General features: G+C 32.9%; 2 protein-coding genes across 5 annotated transcripts; both read right to left on the reverse strand.

Annotated features, from left to right (window-relative positions):
* Positions 1–418: 418 nt before the first annotated feature.
* LOC114319274 (uncharacterized) lies at positions 419–2,307 on the reverse strand. Its single transcript, XM_028266274.2, has 2 exons — positions 1,472–2,307; positions 419–990 (listed from the first exon to the last, which is right to left on the reverse strand). The coding sequence occupies exons 1-2, from the start codon at positions 1,721–1,723 to the stop codon at positions 805–807; spliced, it is 438 nt and encodes a 145-aa protein (XP_028122075.2). The 5' UTR covers positions 1,724–2,307; the 3' UTR covers positions 419–804.
* A 1,995-nt stretch (positions 2,308–4,302) lies between these two features.
* Positions 4,303–11,721, reverse strand: UBC37 (ubiquitin-conjugating enzyme 37). Of its 4 annotated transcripts, XM_028266278.2 has the most exons (7): positions 11,339–11,721; positions 11,146–11,215; positions 10,597–10,702; positions 6,049–6,147; positions 5,834–5,968; positions 4,915–5,751; positions 4,303–4,819 (listed from the first exon to the last, which is right to left on the reverse strand). In XM_028266278.2, the coding sequence occupies exons 1-7, from the start codon at positions 11,478–11,480 to the stop codon at positions 4,775–4,777; spliced, it is 1,434 nt and encodes a 477-aa protein (XP_028122079.2). In that variant the 5' UTR covers positions 11,481–11,721; the 3' UTR covers positions 4,303–4,774. The 4 variants fall into 4 exon arrangements, with proteins under 4 accessions (XP_028122079.2, XP_028122076.2, XP_028122077.2 ...); XM_028266275.2 differs by having other exon boundaries at positions 4,303–5,751; XM_028266276.2 differs by lacking the exons at positions 11,146–11,215; positions 11,339–11,721 and adding an exon at positions 6,329–6,492 and having other exon boundaries at positions 4,303–5,751; positions 10,597–10,699.
* Between the last annotated feature and the right edge of the window lie 3,301 nt (positions 11,722–15,022).

The raw sequence follows: 15,022 nt of genomic DNA on the forward strand, positions 1-15,022 counted from the left end.
TCCATCTCATGTTGAAGATTACATAACGTGGTTTCCGGTCCTTGACATAGACCAAGCTTATCTGTTGCTTGCTTGGGGAAAAGCTTATTAGAGGTTTGGGACTTCTAGTTAACACAGCTAATTGGCTGTAACAAAGGACACTAGTTTAAGGTGGTCAATTGCCTCTCATGGCATCTGGCAATACAGAACTCTGGTCCGCTGGTTGAAGGTCCCTTATGCAGTGCCCCTTACGTTACAACATATCTCCAATAAAATTTCTATTAATTTAAAGACCAGATAACACATCAATAGTCCCCAAGATGACAAATCTCCAACGCAACACATGCAGCAGAATCTCAAGTGATCGTCCTGAACTGTCAGCACAAAATCTCAACACCAAACCTAATTGAACCATGAAGATATTGAGCAAAGCCTGCAATTTAGTGTTAAATCTTTCTACTAAATTGAAAATGTTTGACAAATTGGTAAGCAACAGCCAACTGGATTAAGATAACCAACCCTTATCTCAAAATTGATCACTAACGACAATATTACACAACTCAGAAATCTAAACAAAATGACTCCAAAGACTACATATAGCATTTCAGCCAGTAGGGTTCCAAAATAACTGCAAGGGGTTTACCACAAAACTTTTGCTACATGCATATTTGCATCATTACATGGATAAACGGGGATTCACACAGTGACACACTATCTGGTTTTAAATTTTCTCCCCAAATTTAGTTTCCATACGCAGTAGATACAAAGTAACTAGGTATCAGCAAGCAAGGCCTACAATAAAGTTGTGGGTAAAAACCTCGAAAGCTACTGGTTTTCTGGCTCATCCGGCTCTTCCTTTTCAGGATCTTCCTCTTCCTCCTCTTTCTTCTCTTCCTCTTCCTCATCTTCTTCAGGAGGATCACAGGGCAATGGGGGAGGCAATGGCGTTTTCATTGGGCTAAATTGAGGGAATATATCAGGCCTACGTCCAGGTTTAGGCCTTTCCCACTCCTGCCATGTCAAACAAAATGAAATTACTCACCATACCAGTTCAAATAGCAAAACATTTAGCCTGTGTTTGGATCGTGGATTTGGGTAGAGATTTGGAAACGGAATTCGTTGGGATTAATTGCAATTCCAAAGCTTCTTTATTATCCTAAACTCATTACTTTTTATAGGCTTGAGCACATAACACAAATAAAATAGGATGTAATTCGGCAAATAAACATTAACAGCAATTCTAGTTTCACGAACCAAAAAGGAAGTGTCTTTTTCACATTTTAAGTCTACTTTCCTTACCCTTGAGAGCTAAATCTACACAATTTTGCTTTAGTTAACTTGGACAACAGCACAAACAAAAAGACTAAAAATTATGACTTTAAAGTCTTATCATTCAGAACATGACCCCAAAAGCATCAATTGCTAAGATAACTAGCCATATATATATATATATATATATATAGAGAGAGAGAGAGAGAGAGAGAGAGCATACAATGGGAAAATCAAGGGGATTACGGCGAGTCAATTTTTCTTCATCGGGGGCCATACGAACAATCTGCCTCTGAGCCCTACGAATTCTTGTATAATTCATAAATTTCACTGTTTTTGGAGGCGTGAACAAGGGCATGATCACAAGAGAGCATCCACAATATGGGGAAGACGAAGATGTGAAAGAGGAGGGCATTGACACAGATTTGGAGGTCGATAGTGATAGTGAAGACAGCGATAAGCAAATCGACGCCATAGATATGTGCGATTCGTCTCTCTTTGCCTCCAATTCTTGTTGTTTCTACTACTACTTCACCAGCTTCCTCTGTTTTCTGCCGCCACCAACGCCGCCGCCACAACCACCAAACCAACCGCCCTTGTACACACAATTCCTCTCTTATCCTCTGCTCCGCACCTTTATCAATTTGTATCTCTTCTTTTTATTTCTCATTTTACAGTTTTTTTTTATTTAAAATAAATAAATAAATAAATAGGACATTTACACACCAGTCCACCCAGATTTTTTAGACCTTCAAATTTTATTATATTTTTAATAGTTGAAATTACCTTCAAATAATAATTATTCATCATTTATGATTATTTATACCGTAAATTATCAATAGATCTTAATAGTTAGATTTCATTCCCGTCAAATCCTATTGAAAATAAGTTTTAATAAAATCGTCGCTAAAAATAATTTTTTTGTGATATTTTTTACACATGTCTCTAAAAATTGACAACTAGTGACTTTTTGTCACGGTTTTTATAAATTGCCACTAATACTTGTAACGAATTTTTCAAACTGTCATTGAAAGTTAAAAATTAATGATGTTTTTCTGTGAAAAAATTTCCAAACTATCGTTGAAAGTTGAAAATTAGCGACTTTTTTGTGACGATTTGTTTAAATTGTAGCTAAAACTTATAATTAATGATTTTTATAACAAAATTTTCAAACTATCTCCAAAATTTAACAATTAATGAATTTTTTAATAGTATTTAATAAAAAATGTCATTAATTATCATAAGACCTATTGGACAATAAGTCCACTTATTAAAATATACACATAAATCCCCGTTATATATAAAAGAACATGATTATTTGACATTTATTTTGATTTTCAAACCTTTAAAGTATCAACTTTCAAATTCAAAAAAAATAAAAAAAACTAATTTTTTTAAAAAATTGAAAAAACTAAATTATTTTTTTGTGCAAAACTAAAAATTTTGCGTCTATAAAAAAAATGATGATGGAACATTGATGTGCAAAACTAAAAAAAAAAATTAAAAATGAAAAAACTGATAATGTTCTTAATTTTAAAACTGAAAAAAATTGATAATCTTCTCGATTTTATTTGATAGTTGAATCAAACCAATAAATATAAGGGTAAAAACATTTAATCTCATACACTATTTTTTTATCAGTTAATAAAACAATTATTTGGAACATTACTATGCAATTAATAATGTTCTTAATTTTAAAATTAAAAAAAAAAATTTGATAATATTTTCAATTTTACTAAATATGACTTATTGATTCAAAAAATCTTAAATAGGATCTGATCTATCATAACATTTGTAAATAGAATTTTTAAATAATTAACTCTAAATAAATAATGGGATACTATTAGAAAATCAAATAAAATTTTGCAATTATTTACACCCGAGTATTGTTCTCCCTTGATAAATATTAATAGGAAATAAAAAGAAAATAATTGCAAACAAGCTGTCCCAGATGGGAAGTAAAAAGGGTAAATTAGCTTTGCTCTATTTATATTTGATCACTTTTCTATTTTGCCTTTTCAAATCTATTTTTTTTCACTTTTGACCCGTCATATTTTAAATTTTTCTCACTTGAATTCTAAAGTTAACTTATATTCAAAATTATAAGTATCTGTCACTTTTAGATTTGATTAAAGATAATGTGGATAGTGTAATAAATAAATTTTTTGAATTTTAAATCATCAACACATAAAATGAGATTTTCCAAAATAAAAAACTAAACTTGTAAAAAGAAATTTGAGGAAATAACTTTGTAACTCATTATATGCAAAGCTTATATTTTAGAAACTAATAACAATACAAACATAAAATAATACTTTTTTACGAAGATTTTATGTATTTGAAACATTGCTCTTTAAAACCCCCACTATATATAGTAAAACTTCAGTGTTCTTTGGTCAGAAATTGAGTTGACAAATAAGCTGCCCAAGGGCAATTAAATTCAAACTAATAATTCACATATTAAAATGGGCAAATTTCATTTTACTCTAGTGTATAAGCCCCATATGCATGTGCACATAATTTCTACATCGCGTGAAAATAATCACTTTTTTATAAATAGGGTTAAAAATAATCACTTAATCCTTGTGATTTGTAAAGTAAAATACAGTCACATTTTCTATCCAAATAAACAAAAAAAAAGTTATGAGCACATCACCCATGCCACATGAGGTGAAGTGGAAGGTTTAGTCCAAAAGTGAGGAAGAAGACAAGGATATTTAAAAGTTGTTTGAAAATGATCTAAATAAGTATACTTATTTAAATAAGAAGGTAAAATAAAATTTGTCCTACTAAAATTGAGCAAGAGATGTCTCAAATGAATTATTTACATGCACATAACTTATACTACATAAGGTAATGTAAAATTTATCCTACTAAAATTGAGGAAGAGACATCTCAAATGAGCATTTCAACTTTGAGTTAGCTAATTGATATAGTAAAAAACCACTTCTTGAATGACTGAGCTCAAAGAATCCCAAAGTCTCAGCCTACATTTAGTAACCAAAACCATCCTCACCATGATTTTTGTGCTAGAACAAAATCACAGGCAAAAGGGAAAACAAAAAGCAAGAAAACTGAAATACAAAACCAAATCACTGCCCCAATCATGTTCTTGCAGAGATTAAAGGAATATACAAGCTATGGGGTGGGAACCAAATTAATGTATTGTCAATAGCAGCACAAGTCGTGCTCAAATTTCAAATCTTTCATTTTAATATGTTCACTAGTTCTGAGAAGAGTGTGAAACCCAGATAAGTACCTTGGCTATGAACAATCACAAGAGCATTAAGAGCTGAGTTGGAAGAAACTGTTCAACTTTCAAGCTTTGGCTTTCCACTTCCCAGGCAAGCGTTTCCGTGCAAGCAACAATCTAGACCTTAAAGATCCACTGCTTTCCTCCTCACTGTCTTCACTGTCCAAGACAATCACTGCTTCAAGTATTGGCGATCCTTTTGTCTTTTGTTCGGTCTCTCCAGATAATTCTTCATGAACTTGCTTAGTTTGCTGCATCTCATCAAGCTTGCAGTCATGTGGCACGGACAGTGGCTTTGATGGAGTGACATTTAGGTTTCTGGAGTTCAAGTGCAAAGCAATGTTCACATCATTGTTCTTATGGCAAGTTTTTTTGCCACGGTTCCCTGCTATATCACTGTAATTCTCACCAACCTGTGGCATCAACGATGACATTGTTGATCCTATAGAAAGGCTGTTGGGGTATGAAAGGGCCAAGCTTTGAATTGGAGCTGCATTCTCTTTGTTATCATGGTCCGGACAACGAAAAGAGCTGAAAGGTGCCAAAGAAAGCTTCTTATTCACCAAACCAAGCCTTTTACGTTTTGCACTGCCAAAGCCGTCTCTGGTTTGGCCTTTAGAATCTTGCTGGGGCTGTAGTTCATTGTGGCTAATAGTCTGAGGCAGTGGCAAGCTCCCTTGTAGTTTTTCTTCATTATTATCGCTTATTTGGCCAGACTTCGAAGATTCAAATGACATTTTCTGGCCAACCAAACACAGCTTTTTCGAACTTGTGATCACTCTATCTTTTACTGATTTGTTATCTTTATCTTGATGAGGTTGTTTCTCATTAAGGTGACTATCCTGCTGCACATACAAGGACTCCGTAGAAGCCATAACAATGTTTTGGGAAAATGATGAACGGTTATCTGTCACCAAATTCTCTTTGTCATTATCACCACTAGTCTGGGGAGGACCCAAAGATTCTAGTGATAACTTTCGCTTGGTCCACTGTGGACTCTCATGATTCTGATCATTCTCTTCTAACATTTCTTTTGACACTTCTTTTGATTCTTTAACATCCGTCTGTTTCCCTAAGCAATGATTAATAGGCGCGTCATGAACTCTGTTAACTCCGTCTTCACTGTCCCTTTTTTGATGTGACCCAGAACACTCGAGGGACAACTTCCAGCCAATCCCACATTGCCTCTTATGACTAACAAAGCACTTGTCAAGTTCACACTTCAAGACATCTGATCCTTTAGTTTCTATCTGCAGTAAGTAACTAAGAATTTTAAAGAAAAAGTCTCATGAACGCTAAATTATAACGAAGATGACAAATGCTAATCAGTACCATGCTTGCATTTGATTGAGTTTGAAAGTTTTCACTGCCACTACTATTACCCCTTTCTCCAGCTCTGGCGTATTTCTCAGTCATTGTTCGTGCCTTCTGGTCAAATGCTTGTTTGTTATATTTGTACTCCCTGCTCTGCACATTAATACAAACAGAACAAGAAATCAAAGAGATGTCATCAGTCCCCAACCATTTTTAAGCATATATCCACTTACTGCTTCACACATTAGGCCATCATCAGGGTTGGGTTCACTCAGCAACAATCCGATGCTTGTTAGCACAGTTGAAATGTTCAAAGATGGTTGCCATGCACCCTGTTATAAATGAAACAAATGAAAGACAAATGTAATTTTATAATTAATATTATTGATTTGAAGAATCCATAGAAATATGCAAGAACGAACATAACTAGTTTATTGAAATTAGCATGTGGAAATCAGAAAATCAAAAGATATCTTAGGTCACAAGCATTCTCTATATAAAATTGCAATTCACCTTTCTTGAACTTGAAACATTGGTTGCATGATGAGAAACTGGGAAACACAAGGGATAGCTTTCTGTGGGAACAATGGTTCTAGGAGATGGTGTCATATATGATGGCTGGCTAATTGGTTACTGCATAGTCATTGGCATAAACCAAGACAAATATTACTTGCCTACTGAATCGTAAACAATAAACAGAGAGACAATATGAAACAGAAACTCTAGCAAGCCATCAAACATATGGTTTACAAATTTTAACAAGCAAATAAAGATTCTTCAGCAAATATTGCTGGAAAGGAAGTCTCAGTAAGAATGAGTACAATTATTCATGCGGATCTGACAAACTAAAACATTCAGGACCTCATCAAAATAACACACAATGAATCAAGTAATAACCAAAACTGATATTTGCACAAGAAACTTGGAAAATTTAATCAATTAAACTTAAAAGTTGTTAGGATTTTTAATCCCAATGTTGTGCATTGTAATGCTAGTTGGCAATCCTGCTCCAAAGCCAATATCATGATTTTCTATTTACTCATTTTTGTCTCATTTGTTGTTTGAATCAACAAATCTTACGCAGGGATGGTTTATAAAGTTTTGTCCCGACATTGCCAAAAGGGAGATTGTTAGGATTTTTATCCTAAATGATTTTGTGTTTTGGCAATACCTCTCTTGACAAAACTTATCTTAATTGTTGATTCAAATTGTTTTGATGTTATTATGTAACAACTCAGATTTTTAATTATTCTGTAAAATTTATACTAATATTATTTATCACAGTTAGGGAAAATATATAATTTATTATATATTATTATGTGTAATTTTGTAAAATAATATTATTAAGAATTTAGGGGTCAAAGTATAAATAAATAAATAAATAATAATAATAATAATAATAATAATTAGTGTGGTAGTAAAATAACTAATCAATTTTCTGTTGATATATGATAGAGTGTAATTTAATTAGGAATTAATTTATTTATATAGTTATATTAAAAATTTGGGCCACAGTAAAATTATTCTGAAGTTAAATATTTTGGAGAAGAATGAATTAATGATAAGCGAATGGGATTTAGACGCGTGGCAGCCGTGGCTTGGTGCCCACGGCTCCTTTCTATATATAAGGAGAGAATGTGCTCAGAAGGTAAGCAAGAAAGGAAAAGAAAAGAAAGGAGAGAAAGAAAGAAAGAGGGTGAGAAAGAAAGGAAGGAAAAGAGAAAAAAATAATAGAAGCTGAAAGGGTCTTTGGTGGTGGAAAGAAAGAGTAATGTATTAAAGTTAAGGTGAGTTATCTTATATCTTGAGTTATCAAAATGTATTTTACTTATGTTTTGACTTACCATATTTATTTTATACAAGTTATGTTTTATAAATTATTATAAACTATATTATTATTTAGTTACGTGGATTATTTTCTGAACCCTATTTGTTAAAAGGAAATCCATGGATAGGTTTGTTTTATATTTTAAGAATATTTGACTATGACCTTATATACAATTATGTTTTATAAGTACCACCACGGAGGTCCCATGTCTTGGGAGACTTAAATATCCATTGACCCTCTGATTAGTCACTTTGTGATCCTCTGTCTGTCATAGATCCATTGACCTATGTTCTATGTCTGTCATATATCCATTGACGTATATTCTATGCGGAACAAAATGTTGTACGGAGCTAAGTGCTACACTATAGTGGGAGCCCCCTCTAGAGTTCGTACGAATCACCTCTTGAGTCCATACATTTGTCCGGTTCTATACCGTGGTTATGACTTCTGGTGTGGAGCAAAGTGCTATACGGAACTAAATGCTACATTATGGTGGGAGCCATCTCTAGAGTTCGTATGAGCCACCTCTTGAGTCCATACATCTGTTCTGTTCCGTTCTGTACCGTGGTTATGATTATGATTATGATTTCCGTGTAATATGTTAAATGATCTCTATATTATATATTCTGTATTTTAATATCAAGCTTTGTTTAGCCCAATAATTATCCATAGTGAATTTTATACCCTTATACTCTTAGTATAATATTTCTCATTCTGCTATGTGCTTATAGTTGTTTACCACTTTCAGGTGACATGCCAGGGCCAGTGCGTAGGGTAGGCACGAAACACTTGTAGAGATAGTTCAGCTTTGACAAGTTAATTAAATAGAAGCTCCAATGATTATTTTGGTACTCTCATTTAAATATTTCTTCCGCTTGCGTTTATTAATTTGTTTAAGAATTAGTCGGAGGTAACATCAGTTACTAGCTATCACGATACTTAACCCTTGGGTACGGAGAGCGGATCGTGACATATTATATTTATCCTATCTTACTAATCAATCTCTGTTGGAGATTTGTGTTGATTTCTCCAGCAAATCCAAGTTAGTGCAAGCATGTGAAGCAAGATCTTGATGGATATCAAGATTGTCAAAGACTTGGTTTTGTCAAATTATGCACAACTTTTGATGGATTGTTTTTGATCTTCTTGGAAGTATAAAACATGTGCTGAAGGATGGACTTTACAGAGCTAAATGGTGGTTTAGGGTGGCTGTTTGTCTGTGGGATAAGGTCACAACGCATGGAAGAAAGCGTGGCCGAAATTCTGGAGCAAAGAGTCAGCAAAAGCAGCTCAGCATGCACGCATAGTGGTGCTAGCGACCTATAACCTCGCCCCTGCGACCAGTTTTTGTCCGAAAGTCCAACTCTCAGTATTTTCTCTGCATCCCGCGAGGTGGTTCGCGCCCGCTACCAAGGATGACCACGCCCGCGAATAACATGTCCGCGCCATCTAACCTACCCTGCCTCAGGTCTATTTGAAGGACCCTTTGCTCATTTGTTGTGGCACCTCTCCAAGATCATTTTGTATCTCTCCTAGAGCATTTTCTACCTCTCAAAAACCTCTCTAGAGCTCAACATTGCAAAAATCATAGAGTTTATTTTTTAGAGAAATATATTTTTGAGAGAGTTTATTTTGTAAGAGAGATTTATTCTTTGAGAGTGAACTTGTAGTGAGGATTGATTGTACTCTCATTTGCTTGATGATACATTAGCATTCAAGAGCCTCAAAGCTAATCATCAAGTTTTTGTAACAAGTTCTTCACATCTTTCAAAAGTGAACCTTCTTGGTGTGATCCAAGATTGTATTGTGTGAGCTTTGGAATTTGGTGTGGATTCCAAAGCTGTCCGTCATGTGGATTCGACAAAGTGGATATCCAGTGGAGATCGTTGAGGTACCTATAGAGTGAGCAAAGACGTGCGAAGGTGAGTGGACCCGTATTGCCTGGAATGGCCTTTGTAAGAGATCCCTTGCACTACCTTTCTTTTATAGTGGATTATTCGTTTGGCCGACGGCCCGTGAATTTTTATCACAAGTTGATGGATTCCAATTGTGATTTTTCCATGTGAAAAATATCTCGTGTCGTGGATTTATTTTTCTCTTACTCTCTCATTTACATTGATCATGGTTGCATGGTATTTTTAATTGGATTGCCTACATCGATAATCACGTTAAACAGGACGCATCTAGATTTTTTAAAAGAATTTTCCGCATCAAATCTAGATTTTTTCAAAAGTTATAAGATATTTTTCTTATTCTATTTTATATAATTGAGGGTAGTTGAGGACATCGATGCTGCGCTTAAACTGCAATCTGTGGAAACTTCTCGACAAAGTCTAGTCATCTACAAGATCTCAGTTATCCAGGACAATCAAGCTGCACCCTGTACATCAAACTCTTCCCGCATAGAGTGACTAATGAGAAATCTAGGCTGTATGTGAACAGTGACTCAAAATCAAGCTTGGGCAAGACCCCATGCCAACAGTTTCAAGTCCTTTGACTTTTAACAAACAACCACTATTTGATCTCAAATTGAGGCAATTCTAGCATACTTCTGATCAGTGTTAATCAGCTATGTGTTGCCATGAACATTACTGAGGTTAATGGGTTTTCTTAATCACCTACCATGGACAGTTTTGTTCCTTTACAGCTGTATTCTGCTCTCTTCATAATAAATCTTCTGTGATATTTTACCAAGCTCTAGCTATGTCAGCTAGATTTGTAAAAATTACTATGAGATCTCATTTATGTGAGGTTTAGTGGAACAAAACTCTGTGAATCTTCTATCCAGTTATCCTAAATAAACATTAATATGGTCTTTTTATCAAATACAATAATTTGAAAAGGATAATCAAGTAGAGATGAATTTTCATGAACTTGAAAGGAAATCAAAAAAATTGCCCACAATCCCACAGAAGAAATATGCAATCCAAAAGGTGCAATTGCTACAACTCACCTTCGGGGGAAGATTGAGAATGTCAAGACAAATCCGCCCTCCATTGTCGATATTGGGGTGATAGATTGGCGTAGCAAAGGTCACAATTGGAGGCTGAAATGGGTACCTACAAAAAAAAAGGAAAAAAAAAAAAAAAAAAATTTATTCCTTACCCATCTCCAACCCTTCATCAAAATTTTCATCTAAATTGATTCTAAATTTGACTATAAAGCTTGATTTGATGTGAGTTACTCCAACACTTTCATCAAATTTTCATCAAAATCTTTTAAAAATTATCCTCTTATCCCAATTTCTCTTTTCATCAAATTTGATGAAAAAAGAAAACTCATCTACAATGCTTAATCTTTTTTAAATTTCATCAAATTCTAATTTGATGAAATTTTATGAATTCTCAATTTGATGGGAAAAAAAATGGTTCTCCTTTGATTCGATTCGATGAACATTTGATTAATGGATTGGAGATAATTTTTTAGCAAAAAAAAAAGGTTAAGGATTGGAGCAAAATTTAACTACATAAACAATTACACAAAAATTCACTCAAAACCATACCTTTCAGGTATTTGAATCTTGATCTTAAATATCCCCTTAGCATAAACAGTTCCTTCAGGACCTTCAATCTCTGCTTATTCAAAACCCAAAAATCAAAATCAAAATCAAACACGGCCCAATAAACAAATTAAATATACATATAGATAATTTCATACATGAATATGTGTATATATATATATATATGAGGAGTTACCGGCATCGATGGTGGATAAGGAAGAGGAAGAGAGATCGGAATCGGGGGAGAGAAGTGGAAAGGAGGCGCCGGGAGGTGGGTCGGTGAGAAGGAGCTTTAACTCCTTCTGCATTCGAAGATTGAGCCTCGCTGCTTGAGCCATTTCTCTTCTCTTCTCTTCTCTTCTCTCGTCTCTCGCGTTTCTGGGTTCTGCAAAATCTGGGGGTTTCGGAGTTTTGAAAAGTTGGGGATTCAAAAGAGTGTGAAAATAAGCGCGGGACGATAGTCAGACTGGTCGATAAAACTGGTCTAATCTCATCCGTTGGATTTGTAAATTTTCCTTTTTTGGTTGGGCTTTCAACTTGAGATAACTCGAGAGAGGGTCGTGGGCCACTAAATATTTTTGATTGTTCATTTTATAAAATTTTAATGTGTATGATCCATAATAAAAAGGAAAATGTCTCGTAGCTCAAATTTTGTGGCTCAAAAGTGGCTCAAATGGCCAAAACGACGTCGTTTTGGCCATTTTTATGTTGTTCTGTACTCAAAACGACGTCGTTTTGGCCATTTGAGCCACTTTTGAGCCACAAAATTTGAGCTACGTAGCATTGTCGTAATAAAAATTAGATTAATTTAAAAATTATAATAAGCTTGTTTGGTTTGGTTTTGAGGATTCTTTTTTTAGAAAATTATAATTTTTTATTTTTCATATTTTTTATTTTTACTAAGTTTTTTTTAACATTTTAAGTAATTTTTTTAATTTTTATACTTAATATAAATACACTTAAAAAATATAATATTTATAAAAAAATATGAAAATTCAATATATTTTCATATTTTTGTGTATTGATTTTTTTTTAAAAAAATTTATAAATATTTTACTTTTTAGATACATCAGTAAGATATATCTAAAAAAATAAAAAAAAAATACTTAAAATTTTAAAAATATTCACTAAAAATAAAAAAATAAAAAACTTAATTTCTAAAAAATTAGATCCAAAAAATTGAAACGAATCACAGTGAATATTTTTATTTTAATGTGTTTATCTTAAAAAAATGATTTATTTTTAAAAATATACTTGTTTTTAATTTTTTTCGAGATAAATACGATATAATTAAAATATTATAATTATTGAATTAATTTAATTTTATTCATAAATGATTATACTAAAAATCTTATAAAATAAATTATTCAAACAACTGAAATGCGATTCATAGTGAACAAACGGGCCCATCAAGTTCAAAGTTAAGTTAGAGAAAAGCCCAGCATTTCCTTTTTAAGGGTAAATTAGTTGCAAGGCTAATTACATGAATGACACCAAAGAATGAGTTATTTTACATTTTTAAACCTTAATTTTCTAATTTTGATAATTTGAATTATTAAATCACTCACATGGTCGAAATTAATTAATAAAAATGAGGTATTATTTTCATAATTATATATGTACTCTATAAATATATGCACTTTGTTATATTTTAATTGTTAAACTATAGGTTTGTTGTATTTTAATCTATAATTTTAATTTTGTTCAATTTTTTTGTAAAATTTTGAAAACATTTTGTCTCGCTAACCAATTTAGATGTGGTGCTAGCTGGCATTTTGTAATTTGAGAATAAATTGATAAAATTAAAAGATTGATGATTAAAGTGTAATTAGTGTAATAGTAAGTATGTAGTATATAGTTCATTATAGTATATAGTTTGACTTCAATTTTATTTTTGGGTTCCATTTTTTTATTTTATCAATGTTAATTTTAATCATTTTATCCAAATTAGAGACTTTCTAACTTGTGTTAGTTGAGGTGTATACATTAGAAAAAATATAATTAATGATAATAATTTGGACAAAAATTTAAAATTTAGAGTTAGCATAATTCATTCTGTGACAATAAACTAAAATGGGGTTGTTTGGGGTATCCTAAATAAGTGCACTTTTTGTCTTTTTGAACTAAAAAGTTAAGGGAAAAAATATGGATGTTTGGGTTAACTTTTTGACTTTTCATGAAAAAATGTGTAATAAAAAATTGTAAAAATTGGTTTGTAGAAGAAAATTAGAATTTGGAGTTGTGCAGCCGTAATTGTTGACTTTTGGTGAATAGTCTTAACTTTTTAACTTTTTGAATAACTTTTTTACTTTTTGGCTTTTTTTACATACCCCAAACTTGGCCTTAAGCTAAAGTGGAATGGTGAAAAATACAATAATTTACTCTCTTTTTTTTTATCTTAGAAAAGAAAATCTAATTCATTTAATTTTCGTAATCTCATCCGTTTAATTTGCACACATGATATTTGTTTTTAATCTTTTAGGTCATGTTTGTCTACCAGATTAAGTTGAACATAATTCCTAGTACAAATAAACTTGAATTAGAGGGTTAATAGTAGGTAATATTAGGTTAGAGATGTAAGGTTAATTGTATTTGTTTGTGTACTAATATGATGATATTAGTTAGTTAGATTAAAATTTATGTAAAAATTCTCAGGCTTCATTTGGGTACTTTTTTTTGGACTAAAAAAACATAAAAGACAAAATATGCTAAATAAGCTAATAAGATAAAATGTCGCATACAAATCATAATTATTTTACTTTTTTCTCTCACAAAATTCAAAAAAACAACCTAACTTTTAGTTCCTAACTAAAAAAGTCTCAACTCAAAAAAATTTGGCTAAAATTTTTTTCGCCAAACGATAACACAATATATATAAAACATGACTGTTATTTTTATGAAAAAAAATGAGAATACAATAGTATTTCCGCTTTGAATTCAAATGGTGAAACCCAACCCGCATTGGATTGTTAATCCCGCTCTTGAATAGGATTTATGAATGGGACTCTCTGAAAATTATTAAGTCAATCCCACTTTCTAATGTTAGATTGGTGTGATCTTCTTGACCGTTGACCGTTGAATTCATATAATTTGTATAGAAAGTAAAAAGATTTCATCCGTTTTTCATCCGTTAGATCTGTTTTTCTTTGAATTTGGTTGTTCGTAATATTAGCCTCGTTAGTCATAGCATAAATAACATAATTTTGTTTTGAGTTTATGTTGATTTATTTTGAGAAATGAATTATGATTGAAAATTTATTATTTGATTAAATCATTATAATCTATGTTCTCCTTGTGTTTAACTATGTTTTTTAAGGCCAAATGAAGCTTAAACAGGTACTAAAACAGGCCTAGGAAACAGCAGAAAAGGTCAAGCCCACAAAGGGGCGGTCGACTGGGTAGTCGACCGACCGGACAATCAGGCAGTCAACCGGTCAGGCCAATGCTTGCCCAATTTTGCTCTACTGTAGGGACATCCAGGAGGACATTCGAGTGAACGATCGACCAAGGCATTTTGGCCTAGTTTCGTTCTAGATTAGTTTTGTTTCGCTCCGGACGTCAAACCAATAGTATGCTCTACGATCGCAGACGACAACCTTCACGACCGTGACTTCATGGGACATTCGGGTAGGCGACCCACAGACACATAACTTCACTTGGGACATCCGGGCGGATGTCCACTGTGCAAAGCAACATATATCAGTAATAGATGCTAAGAGCAGAAAAAAATGGTTTTGCATCAGACATACAAAGCACTAAGCTATCACCATCTCATCACTTCAACGGGAAGAAAATGATGGGCTTGTCAGACAGAACAAAGCACTAAGCTCTGCTATACATACAGAGCTTTGTGAAGTGAATACGGGGACCAGAGAAGGAA

This window comes from Camellia sinensis, chromosome 5 (assembly GCF_055761805.1).
Source record: "Camellia sinensis isolate YWXY chromosome 5, ASM5576180v1, whole genome shotgun sequence".
NCBI classification, from domain to species: domain Eukaryota; kingdom Viridiplantae; phylum Streptophyta; class Magnoliopsida; order Ericales; family Theaceae; genus Camellia; species Camellia sinensis.